At 34.5% G+C, this 23574-nt stretch overlaps 1 protein-coding gene across 2 annotated transcripts in view; it reads right to left on the bottom strand.

The window, feature by feature from the left end:
• CDH12 (cadherin 12, type 2 (N-cadherin 2)) overlaps positions 1 to 23574 on the bottom strand; it is a 1158911-nt gene that overhangs the window by 67543 nt on the left and 1067794 nt on the right. For both annotated transcript variants that reach the window (XM_011933446.1, XM_011933447.1), the window contains one exon: positions 9120 to 9307. In XM_011933446.1, the coding sequence (XP_011788836.1) occupies positions 9120 to 9307 (188 nt within the window). The remainder of the gene's footprint in view (positions 1 to 9119; positions 9308 to 23574) is intronic.

The raw sequence follows: 23574 nt of genomic DNA, 5'->3' as shown, positions 1-23574 counted from the left end.
AGGCCTGTAAATTAAATGACATCTCACTCACATAAACTTATTAAGTTTTATGGCAACATAAGTTGTGCAGATATAATTAGAGTCCCTAATCACTTGACATTGAGTTAATTGAGAGAGATTTTACTTGAGAGGTGTAACCTAACCAGGAGACCCCTTAAAAGAAAGGGGTGATGCCGATGCTTTTTGTCCTGCCTTATAAGATGTAAATTTGTCACTATAGGAGGTTATGTGGCAAGTGCTCAAGGGGTGCCTGTGGGAACTGAAACCTGATATTTGGCAAGAGCTAACAAAATTGTCATAAGAGCCACCAGGAAGTAGCAACTACCACAAAAACAAAACAAAACAAAACACACACACAATGACAATACAAAACAAACAACCACAAGGAACTGGCTCTGCTAGGAACCAGTAAGGTTACAAAAGACTCCAAGACTCAGATTGGATCATAGCTCCAATCACACTTTGATGTCTGCCCAAAAGACCCTAGCAAAGGAACCGGTTATACCATATTATGACTCACTGTAGTCGTGGTTTTGTCCCTCTTTACTTTTTACTCTTCTGTATTACTTCAATTTTTATAGTAAGCCTATATTATTTTTACCAACACAGGAAAGCCATCACTTTTAGGAAAATATATCCTTGAGTGATAAAGCTCTACACGCTCAATTATCTAGTAGGTCTTAATAGGCAATGGGAAGGAATACTGTCAATGAATGCAAATGATTTGAGGATGTAGGCTTATCAGAAACAGACTAGATTCTTTCTAAGACAAGCAGTTAGAAAACAGATTTATACCAGGCTGAACCAAGATGCACAGACACTAGGAGCAAGCTCTTATAAATGGGTTTATTACAACAGGCTGAACAATAAAGATAAGATGTTCAGAAGAGGCATCATTTTAATGACAAAGCAGGTTTGCTAAAACTTAGTTTTATGATCAATATAGTAGTCAATTCTTGTCTGGGAAGAGATGTGGGAGAGTTTATGCATATCTCATCACCACTGACAAAAGGCTGCAACTCAATATTTTATATAAAAAACCTTGTACTTGATGAACAAAAGTTTCCACTATTATCAGGTGAGAATGTCTCTATAACAAAGGGAAAACAATGAAATGCAGTAAGTTTTAAAATGTAGATTTTAGTTTGGACAAAATTTCAACACCATTTGTTAGAAAATTAAAAATATATAAGTTTATAAGAAACGTAGAATTACTAGGCAAAAAGTGTTTGTAAACAAAAATATTTAAATGAAGAAACATCCATTTTATATAACTTATCTTTAAAAATATTTGTAACAAAACTATTTATTAGAAATGCTCTTAATTTTTCTGTGGACAAGTTATTACTATACTTTAGTGTTTGGCAACACTGCAAAATTTTCATAGTTTTAACAACTTATCTTAAGAATCTTAGTCATTACAGTAATACCTGTATTTTAGTGTTAATTTTTGGAATAAATTTAGTAACCAAGATAAACAAAAAACAAACAAAACAAAACAAAAAAGAATTGCAAGAAACTCTAGTGCTTCTAGACATAGGTTTTTAGTGATATTTTCCCTCAAAAATTACAGAGGGTTTCATCATATATTATAAATGCTAAAGTAAAATATATGTGTCATATACTCACATAGTATAAATCATGAATATCAGGGGAGGCCTGTTATCTCCTCTAACATGTATTGTTGTACACAATAATTGGAAGTATGCTCTTTCTAAACATATACTATGACTTACAGCAAGCTGTGTGACTTTGAAAAATTATCTTCCTTCTTTGAGCTTCAGATTTCCTATTAGTAGAATCAGTAAAACATATTTTTCTAAATACTTTGCAAAACATTCCAAACTTTACATACTACATGAATAAAAAGAAAAATAATGTATCAGAAATGAAAACAGTAAAGCAACAGAGGATATTGGTTCTTTTAGTTGACAACAATTTTAAACATCTTATATATTTCAGACATTTCTTTACTGATGGGAAAATAAACACAGATATGGAAAAGTGCCTCCAGGGGCTTAAAATAGAGTAGGAGGAATCAGTTGTATTTTAAATATGAGAGCCATGTAAGTATCATAGATGCTTTGACAGAAACGTTGATATTTGGGGACAGAATTAAGGCGTGATCAACTTTGCCTGAGGGACTGTAGGAAGCCTTTGTTGAGAGGTAAGGAAGAAAAATGTTAAAGAATGTATAAGAATTCATGAAGATACTGATATAAGACGGAGTTCTATGCAGAAGGAGGAGAACCACAATACCACTGGTAGACATTGCAATGAATTTGGTGTAGTTGGAATGTAGCTTGTGCGTGTGAGCATGCATGTATATGTGTGTGTGTGTGCAGAAGATAGTAATAGAAAATGCACTCCTTGATTTTTATCTTTCTATCAATGGGACCAGAAAAAGATTTAAGTAAGATGAACAGGTTTCTATCTAAACATCTAAATAGGTGTCTTTCATTCCCCCTTGAATAACAAGATTTGTTGGAGGAAAATATTGTGTGAGGCTGGGAGAATAGCCATTGCAGTGCCAAAAAGGAGTCAAGAAGAGGGTTGTATGGCAAATTCATAGGTGGAGAAAGGAAAATTTTAACCTGAGCTCTGGAAAAATCAGCAACCAGCCTTTGTGCCCTGTTTGGCAAGGGGACATCAATAGGAATGGAAATGGCATTAGAAAAATCATAGATTTTTGCTTTAAGAAACTGGAAAGGAGAAAACATGAGTAGGCAGACTTTTGTTGGGAGCAAAGAAAGAACTCAGCTTTAGGCAGTGAGTTTGAAAAGTCTATGGCATGTGCAGTTAGATCTGTCTACAAGACTACAGAAAAATTTGCAGTGGTTATGTTGGTTTGGGGCTAAGTTACAGTTGATGAGACTGTTTAGGGAAACTAGGCAAGGTACTACAAAAGAAGGTGAAGACAAATATTTAGAAAAGCAGAAACAGAACACTTATAGAAACAATGGCATTTACGTGTTTTTTCTTTAATTAGGTACATTAGTGTGGCTAAAAATAGCAGTATTTTAAACTTAAACTGAAGCATATATGTTTGGCTATCTAAAATATTCCAAATTTTATTAGCATTTTGTTCTTAAGAGTTATTCAAAAATTAACCACATGATGGTGCTATGCTACCAAATCATATGACATGAACTCAGTCATTTGTTAAGAGCGAAAAAAGAAAAGGAGTTATATTGATTATCGGGTAAATATAAAGTATACATGCCCAGTGGGACCAATGGGCACCTTAGCCTATTTGTTAAAAGGCTCCTTGTGAAGAGCAATATCATTTATCTCATATGTTTTTAGGGAAAAAGAAAAATTCTGCTTTGGATTTAATGTGATCACACAGTTACGTTAATTTGAAATAAACTAATATTGCCAAGTAACATCAAAATGGTAAACACTGTTTTCAATTCCAAAAAAGCTTTACTTTTTAAAAAATCAATAGGAAATCACTTCACCACTCTTCATTTTAAACAGTTTCCAAGAGAAACTTTTGTAGAAATGGTAGAGAACTGTTTGAAAAATTATACAGGATATTAAATTATTATTTTGGATAACTTAAGTATCCACTTAATTATTTTAATTACTTAAATTTTGCAATCACTTTGAAGAAAATTCAAGTGCTTCTATAACCATATTTAGATTTTGAGTCGTTGAAAACTTTTAATTCATGTAATTTATTATTCATATTTATGTATAAGAAGTATATTATTCCCATTTATTTAGTAGCAAAAAAACACTAGTGACTAAACACAAATTTCATTTAGGTTTTCACTAAGAATGAAGCCATTGAATTTAGTAACTCTTATTCTGTCATTGTAAATGTAGCTCTTAATTTCGAGACAATTTGAATTTTTAAAAAAACTTTATTCTGATTTTATTAGTGTTTTATTGCTATAATACTTAACACCGTATAGGACAAGTTTTTCTTTTTTTTTGTAGTTTTCTCAGAGCGGTAGGATGTGAGGGTGGAATAAAGGCAGTTTTTATTTTGTTTTGTTTTGTTTTGTTTTACCAATATCTTATGCCTTGGAGCAATTTATAAAACTTCATAATGTTCCTCTGATTTCAAAGTGTCACAGTGAAATGGCATTCTGTCACAGTGCTCATAAAGTGAATCAAAGTTAAGGTTAATAAAATAAATAAAAATGGCTTTCTTCAGTCTTTTCAGTTCATGTAAACCTGATCATCATTTTGTTTCCTTAAGCTCTCCCTCTATATAGGAAATAGAGGAGAAAACAGTAAGAGAGAAGCAAATAAAAGATTTTGAAGATAAAACAATAATAACAATATGTACTTCAGATCATTAGCATTTTAATGTATTCTTAAGTGCGTTAAAAAGAGAAAAACTCTGACAACAAAGCATATCGTGCCTCATTCCTCTATTGCAGCTCAAAATCTGTTAGCTAAAAAATTAAAATAACTGGTGTTTAAAAAAGGACTACATATTCAAATGTAGAATATATATTTGGGACTTTCTAAATGCATTTAGTATACTTAAAATGTAATTTCTGTGTGAATCTGATTTTATGTCAGAATTCTTGTATTGCAATATTGAAAGGGAAATCTTAACAAATAATTTAAGATCATTCTGGATCTGCAACACTCCTGTTGACGTTTACATTCACAATTATTGAGATACACCTAATTCTTTAAGGATTACTAATGATAGTTGCCAAGATAAAGTTTTCTGAGAACTTATTGAATATATGCTTGAGTATAGTACCATTTTACAGTCTTTACCCAAAACATTCTGTATTTTAAAAATTGTAGTTGTTTCAATTGATTTTGAATTTTAATGGACTTTATTCAATGAGATATTTTCTCATATTTTTGTGAAGTTGTACTGTCATGTTTAATTGAGTGATGTATCTATGTGCATGTGTGTGTACAAACACAATACACGATACAATATATACAATAGATAGGTGGATAGTTTTTACGTTTCATTACAAAAATGTCCTCCTGAATTATTTTTTAAAGATTCAATAGATGTAGGGTACAGTTTACAATTTTCTTTCTAATAGAACACTAAGTTAGTGTAGGGGATTGCCTCTAGTGGATCCATATTTAGAGATGAAAGCAAATTACACACCGAAAGAAAATCCATGTGTTTTATTAAGCTGTGAAGTCCTCAAATGCTTGGTGTAATTTACCAGATGATGATAATATTTATACAAATATGTTTTGGCTGTTACTTTAAAATTTATTTAGAATCTCACAATTTCTCACCATCTCTGTCACTTACCATCACGTTCCACATTTCTATCAGTTTCCTGGCTCACTTCTATGGTCTCTTAACTGAGCTATTGCTCTCATTATTTCCTAATTATTGTTTTCAGACAACCAGAGTCACCTGGGTCTACAAGAGTAAGGTGAGGCCGGGCACAGTGGCTCATGCCTGTAATCCCAGCACTTTGGGAGGCCAAGGCGGGTGGATCACCTGAGGTCAGGAGTTCAAGACCAGCCTGACCAACATGGTGAAACCCCATCTCTATTAAACATACAAAAAATTAGCCAGGCGTGTTGGCAGGCACCTGTAATCCCATCTACTTGGGAGACTGAGGCAGGAGAATCACTTGACCCCAGGAGACAGAGGTTGTAGTGAGCCGAGATCCCTCCATTGCACTCCAACCTGGGCAACAAGAACAAAACTCCATATCAAAAAAAAAAGAGTAAAGGTGATCCAGATCTACACTCAACATGGGCTCTCTATATCATGATCTGTTAATATTTCAACACCTTTGCTTGGTCTACAGGGCTCTCCCTGGCGAGCCCTTCATCTCTGGCCAAGGGTCTCTTCGTTCACTGCACTCCAGCCCCACTGGCCTTCTTGCCTAGTACACTCCCAATTCAGAGATTTTGAAATTGCTGCTCAAACTTTTAGGAACTCACAACCCCCAAATACCACATGGTCAGGTTTTTGCTCATATTCCCTTCTAATAGAGAAGCCTTTTTTTTATTTTTCACCTCACTGTAAGATACTCTCCACCCTCCACATGCCTTGTACCCCTTCACCCTTCTTTAAGTCTTTCTAGCTTGAATTCATCACTGCTGAAAGTGATTTCTAATGAAAGTGATTTCTAATTCGTTTATCTTCTGAGGTCCTCAGTTGAATGGAAACTGAGTGCAGGGAGTGTGTCTGTTAAGTTCACTGCCCTATCTCCGTAGTGGAGTCTGGAAAACAGTGACTACTTCCAAAATACCTGTTGAATGAAGTAGTGAAAGTTATGGACATTGAGCTTTATTTAGATAATGAATTTCAGGCCAATAAAATGGACAATAATGATTAATCCACCACAGGAGAAAAGAGAAGAGTGTGTGTGTGTATGTGTACTTTTTTATTTGCAGATATACTTTCAAGATTATCTACCCTATCTAAATCTATTTTAATAAAAGTGTTATATAATTTTGCATATTTCAATTTTAATACAGTTAAGAAGTATAAAACTTCTAAATAAATTAAACACAATAAAGACAAAAATAAATAACATGACTCATTCTCTGTAGATCTTTCATAATGAAAAAGGCAGATATGTTCTTATTGCTTTCATGATAGTTGAACTTATATAACTGAATGATCACTTTCAAAGATTAATATTAATATGTTTTGTATAATAAGATAAAGAACTATTATTAAACCACACCTTTTCCAATTGTGTTAAAAATAAATAAGAATGACATACATTTTTCTAGATTGACACCTAGACATTGATTACTTATTGGTATAGATGGTAAATATGTATAAATAAAAATGATGATATAAACATAAAACTGTGTGAATATAAAATTTAGTTATAATAATTAAATATAAACAAGTACATAGACATAAATATATATAATGTATATCTAGAATTGAATCTTTTGTACTTTAATTTTACTTTGGAAGTATACTTAATTTTATATTTAAATATTATGACTTCTTAATTTAAAATATTTTTTATATTATTAATGATTTTTATTTGTTCCATTTGAATAGATGTTTGTAACCTCTTTAAATGTGATTTATTTGTTGGAGACTTTCTTAGGGAAAAAATTAAGTGAGAAGACTTTACATTGATTTGGGATTAAAAGAAAAAGAGAAAAACTAAATAATGATAAGGGAGTAAACTGGATAAGAATTTGACATATTTTTCTAAGAGTACTTTGCAAATTTAGCATAAATGCTTAATTTAATATAGTGGGATCATGTGGGATCTAGAAATTAAATTAATTTCTAGACTAAGCATAATTTATGCACAACAGTAGAAATAAAAATATGATAATCTATTTGAAAAATGTGTTTCTTTTTCAGAGTATTTTCATTATCATATATATTGCTTTCTTGTTAAAATTCAGAGTTCATGAGCAAATCTGGGAGGGGCATGCTGATTAATGGAACTGAATGCAAAATATTTATTCTGGTCAAAATAATTACAATGAGCAAATGAGTATTATATACTGCAGTTTGGGGTGTATTCTCCAAAATTCTTCAAAATAGAGTGTGTTTTGTAGAAGAGGAGGAAAAGGCTAAATTAAATGAGCTTCGCTTTTCTGCCTTTACTTTGTTATTGAAAATTTCTATAATTTGCCTCATTATTATGGAAGAAAGCTGCACACTTTAAATGCCATTATAATTTTTCTTTCTCACATTAACAGACTCCCTCATGTCACCACCCAACAAAAGACAAAACTACATACACTGTAAAGAATGATTTCTTCCTGATATTTCAACTAACTTTGCCCTCTGCAATCCTCTTTGGCTCTAGTGCATACGCCATCACTAAACAGCTTCCCAGCACAGTCTTGTCTTTCTCTCTGTCTGTTTATTGGTAATTCTTTTTCACTTTCCTCTGTATAGCTCTCTCACATCATCCATTACTGGCCTTTCACATTTCTTCTACTTCTCAGGGGATTAGAGCTTACACACATCAGTATGCCTCCACTGTGATATCAACCAACATTGTGGTGAATTAGATATTTATATCTTCAGGAGAGCCATAAAAAGGCTCAGTATCAAGGCTGGTGGGGTTAGAGTTACTTCTTGATCTTGTTTTTAAAATAATCTTTATATGTATAGTAATAAAAAATTAGGTTACAATTAAACTCTGGTAAGAATGTTTTTAAATGACATAATCAAATTATCAGGTCTAATTGTTCAACATAAAATATATAATAGTTGAATCACAAAATAATAGCACCTGTAGAAGTAAATAGTCAGCATCACTAGGTCTTCTTTTTTTTTTTCTTTAGTTTAAAATACAGTTGACTCTTGAGCAACACAGGTTTGGACTGTGCAGGGCCACTTATGTGTAGATTTTCCTCTGCCACTGCCTCTGCCATCCCACAGACAGCAATACCAGCCCCTCCTCTTCCTCCTTCTCCTCAGCAATGTGAAGATGATGAGGATGAAGACCTTTATGATGATCCACTAACACTTAACAAAAGTAAATATATTTCCTTTTCCTTATGATTTTCTTAATAACATTTTCTCCTCCCTAGCTTACTTTATTGTAAGAATACAGTATATACGGCCAAGTGTGGTGGCTTAGGCCTATAATCCCAGCACTTTGGGAGGCCGAGGCAGGTGGATTACGAGGTCAGGAGTTTGAGACCAGCCTGACCAACACGGTGAAATCTCATCTCTACTAAAAATACAAAAACTAGCCGGGTGTGGTGGTGCACATCTGTAATCCCAGCTACTCAGGAGTCTGAGGCAGGAGAATTCCTTGAAACCAGGATGCGGAGGTTACAGTGAGCCAACATCGCACCACCACACTCCAGCCTGGGTGACAAGATTGAGACTCCATCTCAAAAACAAAAACAAAAACAAAAACAAAATACAGCATACAGTATATACTATGTATAACATACAAAATATGTGTCAAATGTTTATGTGATTGGTAAAGCTTCTGGTCAAGAGTAAGCTATTAGTACTGAAATTTTGGAGGATCCAAAAGATACATGCAGATTTTTGACTGCATAGACTATTAGTACCCTTAACTCCCACATTGTTCAAGGGTCAACTCTATTGCTAATTGAAGGAAAATTAAAATTACTTGTCATTTTCAACACTTATTTTTTATCTTCTTTAATTATTATTTAGTAGTCAACTGTCCAGACATTTGTCTATATACCTTTTTCAATTTGATGACTCCCTCTTGTGTTTCCTCATCTGTGACGATGTCAAACAAATTTCCCCCATCTCCTGGAACAATATTGTATTCAATTTCTGCATTTTGCCCAAAATCAGGATCCACAGCTCTTATTCTTCCAATAGCTGAGCCAATAGGGGAAGACTCAGGAACTTTCAGGTGGAAGATGCCTGATAAGACATATAAAATTCAAATTGACAGTGGGGTTAGTAAGAGATATAGTAAGATTACAAGGCTTGAAAAATAGAGTCTACTGAAAGTAAATCACATTTAGAAAATTGTAGTGCAAAATGAAAAGGCAATTTGCTGTCACGTTTAGGATCATGATTAGGAGTAATAACTTCACTTTTCTCTTCAATATGTGCTGCTCTAGAATTTTAATTGGGCATTATAAATAGTAGAGAATGCTAAAGTGAAATTATTAGCAGGATTTGTTTTACACACTTATATGGCATAAAAGTGTACCACATGTCAAATGGGAGGGTGGGACTATTCATGAAATTAATTAGTACTAATACTACAGATTGCAAGACATAGATGAAAAGTTATAGAAGATAGATAGATAGATAGATAGATAGATAGATAGATAGATAAAGTTGAGGTCATATTTCCTAAAACTAATGACTTCAATAAGTATACATCAATTAACTAAAAATAACCTGTAAAATGATAATCTGTATAGTTAACCAAAATTCTAGTAGATGATAGATTGAAATATAGTATATTAAAGACTAAAATTCAGCTTATATTTAGTAAATTTTAACTTGTCAACCTTCTATATACTTTTACTGATATTTTAAATCATAAATTTCTATCTCCTGAAGTTTTTTAATAGCATTAAGAAAGAAAAAAAGTAAAATGCTTATTTTTACCACCAGGTGGAGCATTCATATTGTAATGAAATTTATACTGAATCAGCAAAACATAGATAAAACATGTCAGAATCATGGAAAATTGTAATACTCTGCAAAAAAAAACCATAGACATGATTTTAAGGTTTTGTAGAATTTTTAAAGGTCTGACACACAAGAAAGATGTAAAAACCATGCTCTTTTACTGATATTTCATTAAAGCAAATATTAATGGGTTTAACAACAGTCTGTTCAAATTAAAATAAGGAAAGGAAATGAGAGAAAATATAAATTAAAAAACAAAACTAAACACAAAACTCTAAAGTTTCCATTTTGATATTGGAGTTCCAGAAGAGAAACTTTCAGTTTCTCTTACTGGATTTAGAACGGCTCTTTCCCATGGGTAAATCAACTGTGGTGATTCATTCATTTAAGAATTTTAGTTACATTTATGGAAAATAAATTAATAAGATACTAAAAATGTCTGTTGCATAGAAGTTAATTAAAAAATCATATTACAATATTACAGTTATTTTCTCCAGGAAAGTGTGAGAAAAAAATCACATCTTGTAGAGATTCTGCCAGATATTTTATTTTTGATTTCCAATCATTTTTGAGGTCCTATGGTTCTTTCACAATCAGCTTCAAAACTTGGTAATTTCATTAGTGTGGGCAACATTTAAATCTCCCATCTTCCCTCCTTTCCCCAGAAAATGATATCTACCATGTGTCTTGCATATGCAGACCAGCCGTATTTAAGTCCAACATATTATCTCCATGAAATGTATATGTGATTTGGTCTCTAGACAGTTAAATACTCAACTAAAATTTGTTTATTTTACATACAAGACAAAATGATACTTGACAGTGGTCCATAAGAATTATATTTAAATAATCAGCTTAGTTAAATCATAGTATATCTGCCTTCAAAGAGGATATGAGGGGTCTTTCTAAAAAATGCACTTAAAAGTTTAAATAGATTAAAAAAAAATTATAGACCTAACAACAACAACAACAACAACAAACTCCCTCCAAGTCACAATGCTAAAGTGTTACATAGATATTATGAAGAAATCTCAGTTAAGAAAAGTCATATTAATTGATCAAAGTAGTAACTTCTCATAGGCTAGGATTATTGTTTTATATTTATTTCCTAAGCACTTAACATAGGAACTGTCATTTAGGGATACTTAATGTTTGCTGAACTTAAAGCAGTGATTGAACTTGAGGCAATCAAATCAAAAAAGGAAAACAAATGAATGGGTTACATGGCATTCCTATTTTCTACCAGAAGGATAAAGCCAGATATTCAAGAAGAATCTATCCGATTTCAAATAGACTTAATTACATGGCTTTTGGAACTACTTTCTTAGGGTGTAAGTATTTCTTAATAGATAAATTAAAACCTGATCCTTGTGAGGCACTCCTGAGATAATAGGAAATATGAGGGTCCTTGAACTTCTGTTTAATGAGGCAAGAAAGCACGTGACAAAGTTTTTACAGTTGTACTAAACTTAAGGACAAATTCCCCAGAAAAAGGACAAGGCACAGAACGTGTGAGTAATTTTTCATTTTCTTTTCCTTTTTCTTCTTAAATGCCCGTTAAATGAAAATACGACTTATCAGAAACTGTGTTTGTACCTTTTGCGTCTTGTTGCGTGATTGTGATGAAGAATCTGAAGGAACATCAAAAGCTTTGAACTCATATTATGATTGGTCATAGCCCAAACTCATGGCTCATAAATGAGCGTTAGAAAAAGTCTAACATTTTTTTCTAATAAAAGAGAGAAATGGAGGTCTATGTTGAATAGTGTACTAGGCATCCTTCTTGATAAGGACTTTTAGTAGGAAACTTAGGGCTAAACATCATCCAGGAAATAGCTGAACAAGTGTTCAGAGAGACAGGGAGCCGTCGAGTATAGTGGATTTCAGACTTCAAATGTGGCCATCCCTGGGGGTGGTAAGGGTGAAACAGCTAGAGTCATAAGGAGAGGAGTAGTATGGGAATGTTAAGAACTCATGGGCATCTCACTTAAAGGGCTGGGGACATTTCAGCTTATTCCATCCAATCCATTCAATGAGAGCCAATTCAAGTTGCATATTAGGTTTATGAGTTAGCTTTACATTTGCATTTGAATGGTTAAAAGCAAAAGTTAAGAGAATTACACATCGATGAAAATGATAGAGCCTGGAGTCCTCTCTAAGGGATTATAGTTAGTGAAGGTGAAGAGTTTAGCCACAGTTGAGATCCTCCAATATGAGTGGGAGGTGGGGGGGAAATTAAAGCACTGAAAGGTATTCCAAAGGGCACTGGATAATTCAAACTGCAGATGAAAGATCCCCCTTTTCAAGACAATATGCTGAGATATGAACTTTATGTTTTATAAAAGAACATTTTATGGGGCTAGTAACAATAAATGTAAAGACAGCTATTCTTTGTAGTATTCTATCAATGTAAGTGAAATAGGGTGTTTTGTTTTAAGTTGTCAGCATAGAGAATGCCAACAAATTCCATTTTTATCTAATGGCATTGAAACACTTGTGATAAACTGAAATAATAGCATTGTCCAATAATGATTGATTTACTAGTATTCCACTAGCATGCATGTCCTCAAAATTAAGATGAAATAAAAGTAAAGCAATAATTCACCACTTACATTTTTGTGTGCGTTAAGTTTTAGTGCATGTGAAATGCAAATATACAGAGCAATGGATTTTCTACTCTTTACATAGCAGACATACATTTTAGTAAGGTGGAAGTCACATTTATTAAGACAAGTGTTTCTTAATAAAATATTACAGCTGGTAATAAAGTCTGCAGAATATGGAACAAGTCAGAGAAACTACGCATTTGTCATGTCGGATTGTGTAGGTTCTGTCCGTTTATTTCCAATGACTTGACATTTTATCATTTCTAGAATCTCAACAGCAATAAAACTGAGGTCATTCGGATTAATTCAAAACTGTGAAGTAATCTTCAGCTGTGCCAGAGCTGGATTGTTCATGATGTACTGTGTAATTACACCGCCATCGTCTTTTAGGCATCCTACTTTTGATGCATATGAAACATCTTAATGGCACTACCTGTACCACAAGAATTGAGAAATAAAACAGGTGACAAGAGATTGTCCACAGTCAATAAAAATATATATTTACCTATTCATCAAATATACATATTATGCTTCACCAAAATCTCCATTTTCCCATGGAGAAGGAGGAAATGGCATGCAGTGAATTAATTATAATGATCAAATTCTTAAATATAATATTCCCTGTTAGTTCCAAGAGTAGAAAAAAAAATCAGGTAGTTATAAGCTACGTAAGTATCCTCTCAGTAACTATGTCATCTGAAAAGATACTGATTAGGACTTAAACTGTGGGTTGCGGGGTAGAGGACATGCATTGCTACTTAAAAAAAAAAGGATGTAAAATACATTTACCTTCCTTTTTTGTTTATTGCAGGAAATTTCCAGATACTGATGAAAACACCAAAATAAATATATTTACTTGACAAAATATAAATGAAGACCTTTACTTAAAAATAAAGATTATAGGACCTGAACAAATATATTAAGTGAATGAATGACCTTAAAAATACCACAGCATTCAATAATACCAGTAGCAAGTTAAAAAGAAGATAAAATGATCCATTACAAACTCAGTTTTGAAATACATTTTATTTTATCTTTATGTAACAATAATTCTAAAGTTACTAAAAAAAAGAAGTTGATGTTCAGCTGCAAATGAGTTACCTAAATACAAGTAACTAATGCAAATATAATTCATATTTAATAATACAAGAATACTAGAAATATTGGAGGGCTTAAGAACAAATTATTTCAAATTGATGAAAATGTGAAACATTTTTAAAAACTCAAAAACATACATTTGAGACCAACTAAATAGACTATGATTTGAAATATTACATTTCAATTTAAACTTCAAAAAATTATATATAGCACTGAACTATTGATTCAGTAATTGAATTCAACCATTAGATTGTTCAAATGATCCTGCATACTTTTTGTGTGAGTGATTTACCTTCTAATGGCTTAGAAATAAAATTGTGTTGTATCAATATTTTATTTTTTTAATGTCTTAAATATATATCACACAGAATTATTTCACCTTACATAAACAACATGAAAAGGAAATACAAGTAAACAACATATTGTGTGAGTAAAAAGGAACTTTATAGAAATTGTGTAGCTGTGCCTCTGTGACCTTGAGCAAAATATTTTAAATATCCTTGTTTTGCTCATCTTTTAAAATATCTCTCTTTTCCTGATCTGTAAAATTAGTATAATAATATCTACCTTATAGATTTGTTTTTGAAAGTCACTTATACAAAAGTGTATGAAACTCATACAGTATTATCTATTATTACTAGTTAACTTTATAATAATATTTGTATAGTCTATACGTTTTATAATTTTTCCTATCAGAATGGCAATAGCCAACAGGAAACTGTCTATAGAGGTGTGGAGGTGAAAGAAAGAAAGACCTTAAAAGAGTTCTAAAAAGTCATTTTCATTTTAATTGAAATATTTTCCCATATCTTGAAAATTGGAGGATTCAGGAAGAAAAAAATGTTTTGGTGGTGGAAGAACATTTTATGCCCTCTATTTCCTTAAAAGCCTGAAGCTATATTTTCAATAAGCCCAAATTAAAGTAATAGAAATATTGTCCACTAGGAAGAACTATCCTGATAACAAAGCTGGATTCAAGCTGGATTTTAGTCAAGTGTACTAAACATATGGTGAATGGAATCTCTCAGTAATAACAGAAACATCCACTGCTGCTCATTCCCAGGATGAGGCTAAGATGGACTTTTTTTTTTTTTTTGAGACGGAGTCTCGCTCTCCTCCCAGGTTGCAGTGCAGTGGCCGGATCTCAGCTCACTGCAAGCTCCGCCTCCCGGGTTCATGCGATTCTCCTGCCTCAGCCTCCCGAGTAGCTGGGACTACGGCACCATGCCTGGCTAATTTTTTTGTGTTGTTAGTAGAGACAGGGTTTCACCGTGTTAGCCAGGATGGTCTCGATCTCCTGACCTCATGATTAGCCCGTCTCAGCCTCCCAAAGTGCCTGGATTACAGGCGTGAGCCACCGCGCCCGGCCAGGTGGACATAGTTTTTTATGTGTCAAGTATTTGGTGCTAGAGCTTCACTTGATTGGTTAAATTACTTCACCTTTAAGATGTTCTAATCGCCCATTCTAGATTTTAACTAACAATATACATGAATAAGAATTGCCATGCACACAATATCTATTATATTAATGAATCAAGATTTATAAATTCTCTGTAACAACAGCAATATTTCTTGTCTCCGAACAATGAGAAATTTATTCCTGTAAACTTTTTCTAGTTCTGAGCAGCTAAACGCAATAAAAAAAGTAAGGCTGGATATTAAATTGTCTTTCAAAAATTATCTTTGCATAGTAGATTAATTGCTGAATTTTCCTGTATCTCAGATTATTGATATTTGACTCAACTACGATTTTTAGTGGTCTCCTTCATGAAATGACAAGGAAAACCACAAACAAAAAGACAAGTGTTCTTCTTGATGGCATTTATGGTCTAGTGGGAGAGAAGTCAATTAAACAATCACACAAACAAAGTACAATTTTAGAGAAACATCATTGCTCTAAAGGAAAGTTCCACAATTCTATTCAATGTTTAATCTGAGAATCGGAGCTGAGACAACATAACGTTGGGGTCTGTGAGGTCAGCTAATAGAAAACATTCCAAAGAGAAGTAACCATCTGACAAAGGTGATATGATCATAGTTTCCAGTCTTACCAGTTTGTTTGTTCAATAACTCCCACTAGGACCTATCATCTCTAATGTCAGAAACACCTCTAGTAAATTAACCTACAGCCTATACAGCTTGGCCATGTCCTTTTGTTGCTGCAATTTGGCAAACCCTAACTCTTGATGATGATAATTATCTTCCTTCTGAAGGAGGAGGGATGGTTCACTGAAGAAAGCCATAGAGAAGCAGTTAGGTATTACTATAAATTATGATCATTAACTTTGAATGCCCCTTCAAAATTGCTTAAAAAGCACACAGATTTGCAAAGGTAACTGACTACTGTTCTCTGTGACTTCTATTTTGAACTGCTCTACTGTCCTCAAATACCTGCTTAATTACTCACTTTACTACTTCCTTTCTCAGTTGGTGGCCTTGCCTTGTAGTTCACAGAAAAAAAACAAAACGATGTTGCCTAGGAGATTGCTCAGCTTCCCCAACCTTCAAAGGATCCCACATCAGTGTGACTCATAGTTTGAACCATCATAACATGTAAGCTATAACACAAACTTTTTTTTATTTGTCCCTCGCTGTTCCTTTAGACTTTCTTCTGTGGGAGTATGCTTTGTCTTTTCTTGGAAGAAAACAATGGTGAGTAAATGATGTTGCTTCTCACTATTAAATAATAGTCCTATGTTCACTTTAATTCTAAAAACCTAGATTTGGAAGTTAGACATTTCCAATAAATGACATTAACTAGTGCATCAATCCATATGCAAAATGAAGACTTCTCCCTTTGGCCACCCCACCCACCTCCAAGCCAATCAGAGCCAGCAGCAGATGGGACATTGGGTTGGGATCTGGATGGATTAGCAGGCTTTCTCTGTCCAAATTTTTAAAATTTTTCTTCATCATCTCCTTTCCTGGGGTGTTTTCACCTTATCATTGGAGGCAGCAAAGCTAGGAGACTGGACTGTTCTTACTTGATAATGTGGTTTTTGCTTCTCTGGAGTTGCACAGTGCACTTGGGGGCAGCTCTTGGAAGTTTCTCTTGCAGCAGCTCCCACACCAATGGCATTGCCTCTCCTTTGATGGACTATGACCTCAGCCTCCAGATTTCTGGCGACCGGCTCCACATGCAGATTCTCACTTTAAGGAGAATCTCTTTGTCAGGACTTAGCATAATGCTGGGTTGGTTTTCCCTTCTGCTTACTCATTTCTTGCCATTCCTTTTGTTGTCATACAATTACTTTCCCAAACACAGCCTTGTTCTCTTTTCCTTTCTCCGCTGTTTTTAGGACATTTTAACTTTCCTCAGCACGAGACAGGTATCAGTCCAGGAATTTCCCTCATTTTCTGGGAAAATATGTTAGAGTTTATTATTGATGTTAGCTGAATGGAAGGCCCTATTCATCAAACTTGAGAGGAGTAGGAAGGACAATCCCACCACTCACTTTTAGTAGACAGAGACTACACATGGCTTTCTCCAAAGAAATCCTCTGCACATAATTCTCCCTCTACTTCACACTCTACAAAACATGCTTTAAAAGACTAACAAAATATTGCCCGGGCGCAGTGGCTCAAGTCTGTAATCCCAGCACTTTGGAAAGCCAAGACGGGCCAATCACCTGAGGTCAGGAGTTCAAGACCAGCCTGGTCAACGTGGTGAAAGTCTATCTCTACTAAAAATACAAAAATTAGCCAGGTGTGGTAGTGTGTGCCTGTAATGCTAGTTACTTGGGAGCTGAGGCAGGATAATCACTTGAGCCAGGGAGGCAGATATTGCAGTGAGGTGAGATCGTGCCACTGCACACCAGCCCAGGGGACAGAGTGAGACTCTATCTCAAAACACACACACACACACACACACACACACACACACACACACAAAACAAACAACCAAAAAAAAAAAAACCAAAAACCAAAAAACAAAAAAGAAAAAAAAAGACTAACAAAATACCTTACTATGACCGAAAGCTACAAGATTCTTAAAAGCATCTGATATTTCCATTGTAAATTCTGATCTGAGACCATACTCTGCTATATAGTATCTATTATGTGTTAGCTTTATAGTGCATACTTCAGTATTAACCTCTTGTTATAGCTGTAAGCATTCTTTCCATTGAAGTGTCCTTCATCTCCACTTTTTCTTCTTAAGCTCCAGCAATTTGTACACATTTTACTATTTTTAGAGAATCAGTTTTCTCTGCACTCAATACTTTCTTCTCAATGGAGATATTACCGATGAGACACAAACTGCTCATACTTCAGCATCTTAACAAAAATTTCGCCTTGTCCCAAATCTGATTCTAGTTACCCCCATCATTTTCTTTTCCCTTTCCAAAAGAACTTTTCCAAGAGAATCACTGTTACCCATGCCTTCTTAACAACCACTCCACAAGCAGCCTTACCCTGCTGACTGAAGCCATCATTGTGTAGCAACGTTTCCCCTGAGATATAGTGAATTCCTTGTCTTTTCTTGGAAGAAATCCAGTGGCAATTTCTTAGCTGTGTCCAACACTCTTGGCTGTTCCCTGTTTTCTGAAGCACATCTCTTCTGAGACTCTACAATTGTGGTTTTCTAGCACCCTGCTATCATAGCTTCCTCCTACCTTGCAGCTTTCTCCTTGCCAGATTCCTTTGTGGGAATTCTCAGAAAAGATCTGGATAAGTGATTCTCAAACTTATTGCATTTCGGTATCATCTGGAAAGTTAAACAATTTTTTAAATGCTCTAGCTCAGGGACCATCCAAAGAGATTCTGTTTAGTTGTTCTGAGTTTCGAGCTGGATTTATTAAATTCCCTCCTGTTCTACTTTACAAACATGGTCAAGAACCAATTTTGCCAGTTATGTTTATTCAGTGTTTCCTTTTCCTAGGTCACTTCATCTCTCCCTTTTGCTTCATTTACTATCATTATGCTAAACATTCTTTTTATTTTAACTGCAACCTATATTCAGCTTTTGAGATTTCATACTATACTTGGCAGAATATCATCTTATTCCAAAACATTACTTGGATATCTCCAAGGTGTCTCAGTTTTGACATATTCAAACATGAGATCATAGACTTCCCATGCCTAGATGAAGATTCTCCTACTAGTCACTCTCTCAGCAAGTAGTATTTCTACCTCTCCAGGGTAGAAATCCTGTCCACCTCCTGGTTTCAAGCAATTCTCCTGTCTAAGCCTCCCAAGTAGCTGGGACTACAGTCGCTGCCATCAGGCCCAGCTGATTTTGTATTTTTAGTAAAGACAAGATTTCACCATATTGGTCAGGCTGGTCTCGAACTCCTGACCTCAGGTGATTCACCCTCCTCGACCTCCCAAAGTGCTAGAATCTGCTTCCTTGTAGCAAATCCATTGCTATTGTTGATTATTTTACCTCCAAAAATCACTCAAATCTGTCCACACACTACCATTTTTCACAGGCCCTGGTCACCACCATCGCAGACTAAACAACTCACACTCCTTTTCTGTTACTGCCGATGCCCGCTAACTGGTCTTCCCAAATTATTCTCCTCCCCTGGCCTGAGATGTCTTTTCCATGCTGCACAGCGAGGATAGAGAGGTCATTTCCATCACTCCTAGGTAAAAACTCATTTTCTTCTTTCATATAGTCAGGAAATTACCCTTTTAGAAAATCCATGTATGTCAACATGAAGGAAAGGAAGAAAATTTTAAATAGAAATTACTCTTTAAGTGGAACAGACACTTAGTAACAGCATCACTTATATAGTGCTTTCTATTTTCCAGGTACTTTTCTAAGCACATTTCCATTATTAACTAATTTTTATCTTCACAGCAAGACTATGAGATACCCACTATTACTGTAACTTCCAGTCAGTTATATCCTAGTAAATATTTTAGAACTATATTGGGATAGGGAGAAAAAACAGGTAAAATCCCTAATTTTCAAGATCTGTTCATTTCTGTGGTGTAAGAGTTCCCACCATGGTCTATATCAAAGTACTATTGTGATGTCTTGAACAGAGAGTTGAGAAGAAACAGGCACAATTGGTTCTGCTGATCTGGTAGAACCTACTATCAGTCTACAAATGAGCAAGTTAGGGACTAATGGCCATGAGGTGGGTCAAGCAAGTAGTATCCCTGATTGGAAACACAGTTCCTCATTTTGTCTGCCCACTTCTGTTGACTTGCTTGTGCTGCCTGAAAGTCAACCAAATGGATACAATATTTGGTTGATCTATAAGATATTTTAAAATTCAGATAATTCAGAATTTTTAATCTTAGCTAGACTGGGTGATGCAAATTTCAATTCACTGAGGATTGAGTGGATTGGGCACACTTGGGGAAAGTTTCCCTTTTTAGTGATTGGAGAGAAAAATCCGTGAAAACATCTAGAAAAGGGACATTAGCAGATGTGACAAGGTTCTAGAAGGGGATGGGGCACTAAACATAAAATGATTCTGCTACAACACCCAAGAAAGAAAGGAAAACCTATTACATCTCTTTCTGTCTTTCCAATTCTTCCTTTCTTCTTACAAAGCCACAACATTAAAGTACAAAATACTATGTTTAATAGTATAGTTCTACTACTTATAAGTTTAATACATACATATCTGCAAAACTAATTGTCCATTGCAACATTTTTTTTCTAAGTAAATGCACTAGAAATTCCAACCAACCTAATTCCAAACAGAATATGGAACAAAACCAACTTATATTACTTAATGATTTTCAGAATAATTGGGGTTTCTGATTCTCCAAAATGTGTATTTTTAATTTAAGTGATTTATATAACCACTATTCTTGTTACATAATAATAAACATGTTGGAAATTTTGGCAAGAGTTCACAACATGTCAAGTGCATCAATAATTTTTCATTGTTATATATTTCATGAAGTACATTTAATATCTCTTAAAACCTTCATTGACTATTTAAACCTTTGTTTATGTTGTCTTTATCTGTGTAATTTCTGATGCATTTAATGATATATAGTAAATAAAAAATTCTCAGTGATGCTGCCTAATAGCTTTACAAAAATATGCCAGAAGCAACACTAAAAGTTTTTTCCTAAATTATAAATAAATTTAACACCTTATAAAATAAGCTCTTGAAAGCCATTGGAATTTATTTTTTATTTTTTGAGATGAAGTCTCACTCTGTTGCCCAGGCTGAAGTGCAGTGATAGGATCTCGTCTCACTGCAATGTCCACCTCCTGGGTTCCAGCAATTCTCCTGTCTAAGCCTCCCAAGTAGCTGGGACTATAGTTGCCTGCCACCAGGCCCAACTGATTTTGTATTTTTAGTAAAGACAAGGTTTCACCATATTGGTCAGGCTGGTCTCGAACTCCTGACCTCAGGTGATCCACCCGCCTCGACCTCCCAAAGTGCTGGGATTACAGGTGTGAGCCACTGTGCCTGGCCAAAAACATTGAAAATTTTAAGTCAGCTGGGGATATTTACTTACTCACAAGTTTGACTTCTCACTAGTTTTCTTCTGAAACACGAGGAGAGTAGTCTAAAAAAGATGAAATTTGGTAATGGTCTCTTCCCATGTATATTTTGATTTCTTTTAGCCAAAACTAATTATTTCAATAACAACTCATTCACCAATTTGCAAATTTGATTTGTGAATATTCATCATATATCACATATGGACACAATGGTTTAAATTTTCTGTCATTTCCTGCATTTTAAAAAAATATTTTCTATGTTATCCTTGTTTTCCTGCTTTTACCTAAAATGTTTTACTTGTCTACTACTTCACATATTTCTATGAATAAAATCTATTATTCTTTCTGGGACAACCTAAAGCCATATTTTAATGGTATTTTTCCTTTTGTCTTTGCAATTTTATTTGTTTCACAGTTCTATGCATACATAAATCATATGTCCTTTTTTTTTTTTGCAGTAGTCTAAATATTTAGGTATACATTGTTTTTACTCCAGGTAGTGTAAATGTGCATTAACTTAAAAATTTCCCTACCTGTCTGGGCACGGTGGCTCATGCCTGTATTCCCAGCACTTTGGGAGGCCGAGGTGGGTGATCACCTGAGGTCAGGAGTTTGAGACCAGCCTGGCCACAGGGCAAAACCTATCTCTACTAAAAATACAAAAATTATCCAGGTGTGGTAGTGCATGCCTGTAATCCCAGCGACTCAGGAGACTGAGGCAGGATAAGAACTTGAACCCAGAAGGTGGAGGCTGCAGTGAGCCAAGATCGTGCCACTTCACTCCACACTCTAGCCTGGGCTAGAGAGATTCCATCTTAAAATAAATAAATAAATAAATAAATAAATAAATAAATACAAAAAAAACAACAAAAAAAACCTCCCTATTTTTACACTATCTTTTGAAGAGAAGAAATTAAAATTTTTATCTTCTTTAAGCAGTGCAAAATGAAAATGATGGTTTTTTTTTTCCTTTATACTGTAATAAAACTTGCAGTGAATGAAACATTATTCATCAAATGATACACTTCCTCGTGTCTGGCATTTGTTAACAAAATATATTTCTTAGTACCAGGTCTTTTGTTTCCGTGGTTTTTAATATTGCTCAGATTCCTGTTAACTTTCTTAAAGAACTACTTTAGAAGTCTCGTTTCCTTGTCTATATAATTTCTAAGACCAATAATAAGGCAAATATGAAATAGAGAAATGTAAACATTGTGAAATAAATGGTGACTTTAGGATGCTTTCATATCTGTGACTAAAGATTGCCGTTGCTGTCAGAAATCTATGTGTTAAAGAATTGAGGAGGTTGTGTTTAGGGTCCTCTTCGTAACTTCATTCTCCTACCTGGGTTTTCTTATACACAAGACTTAAATAGAGTTATGTCTTTTTAAATCTGGTTAAGTATATCCATTCTCCAAACCTCATTGATCACTTCTATGTTTTAGTCTCTTAGAAATGTTCCTTTGGGCCTGGTGTGGTGGCTCACATGTATAATCCCAGCACTTTGGGAGGCTGAGGCAGGTGGATCACCTGATGTCAGGACTTCAAGACCAGCTTGGCCAACATGGTGAAACCCGATCTCTACCAAAAATAGAAAAATTGGCTGCCCATGTTGGTGGGCACCTGTAATCCCAGCTACTTGGGAGGCTGAGGCAAGAGAACTGCTTGAACCCAGGAGGTGGAGGTTGCAGTGAGTCGAGATCATGCCACTGCACTCCAGACTGGGTGACAAGAGTGAAACTCCTTCTCAAAAAAAAAAAAAAAAAAAAAAGAAAGGAAATGCTTCTTTGACTCTCACTTCTCTTTTGAGATCCTACATTTTCAACCACCCATCTCCACTCAAGCACATTGAAAGGAGAGAGAGGAAAATGTAAGAGGGACAAGGAGAAGGAAAAAATTAAAAATAAACATCTTTACTGTCAGATATTTTAGTTGTATTGATTTACTTAATTCTCCCAGAAGCACAGTATGTTATTATTAATATGGCTATATAATTTATAAGCCAAACAGAGCTACTTTTGAGAGTAAAACAAATCAGTCTGAGTAATTAATTTGAGGTCATAGGTATAAAATGGAATTATCTCTGGCACACAAGTATAGCTGATAACCCTATTTATTATCTCAATTTGATTACGTAAAAGCTCTGGGTTAGAGTTTATTCAGTTTACTCAGGCCCCAGTGAGTAAATAGCAGAGCTATGTTTCCCATCTGTACCTTTCCAAAAGCCTAGGCCTTCTGTGCTTTACAAATCACTTTATAAGCTTAAAAATATTCACGGTGGCCAGGTGCGGTGGCTCATGCCTCTATTCCCAGCAGTTTGGAAGGCTGAGGCAGGTGGATCATGAGGTCAGGAGTTCAAGACCAGCCAGGCCAAGATGGTTAAGCGCCATCTCTACTAAAGATACAAAAAAAAAAAG

Source organism: Colobus angolensis, unplaced genomic scaffold, assembly GCF_000951035.1.
Source record: "Colobus angolensis palliatus isolate OR3802 unplaced genomic scaffold, Cang.pa_1.0 Scaffold127, whole genome shotgun sequence".
NCBI classification, from domain to species: Eukaryota; Metazoa; Chordata; class Mammalia; order Primates; family Cercopithecidae; genus Colobus; species Colobus angolensis.
This window is presented reverse-complemented; position numbering and strand designations above follow the sequence as displayed.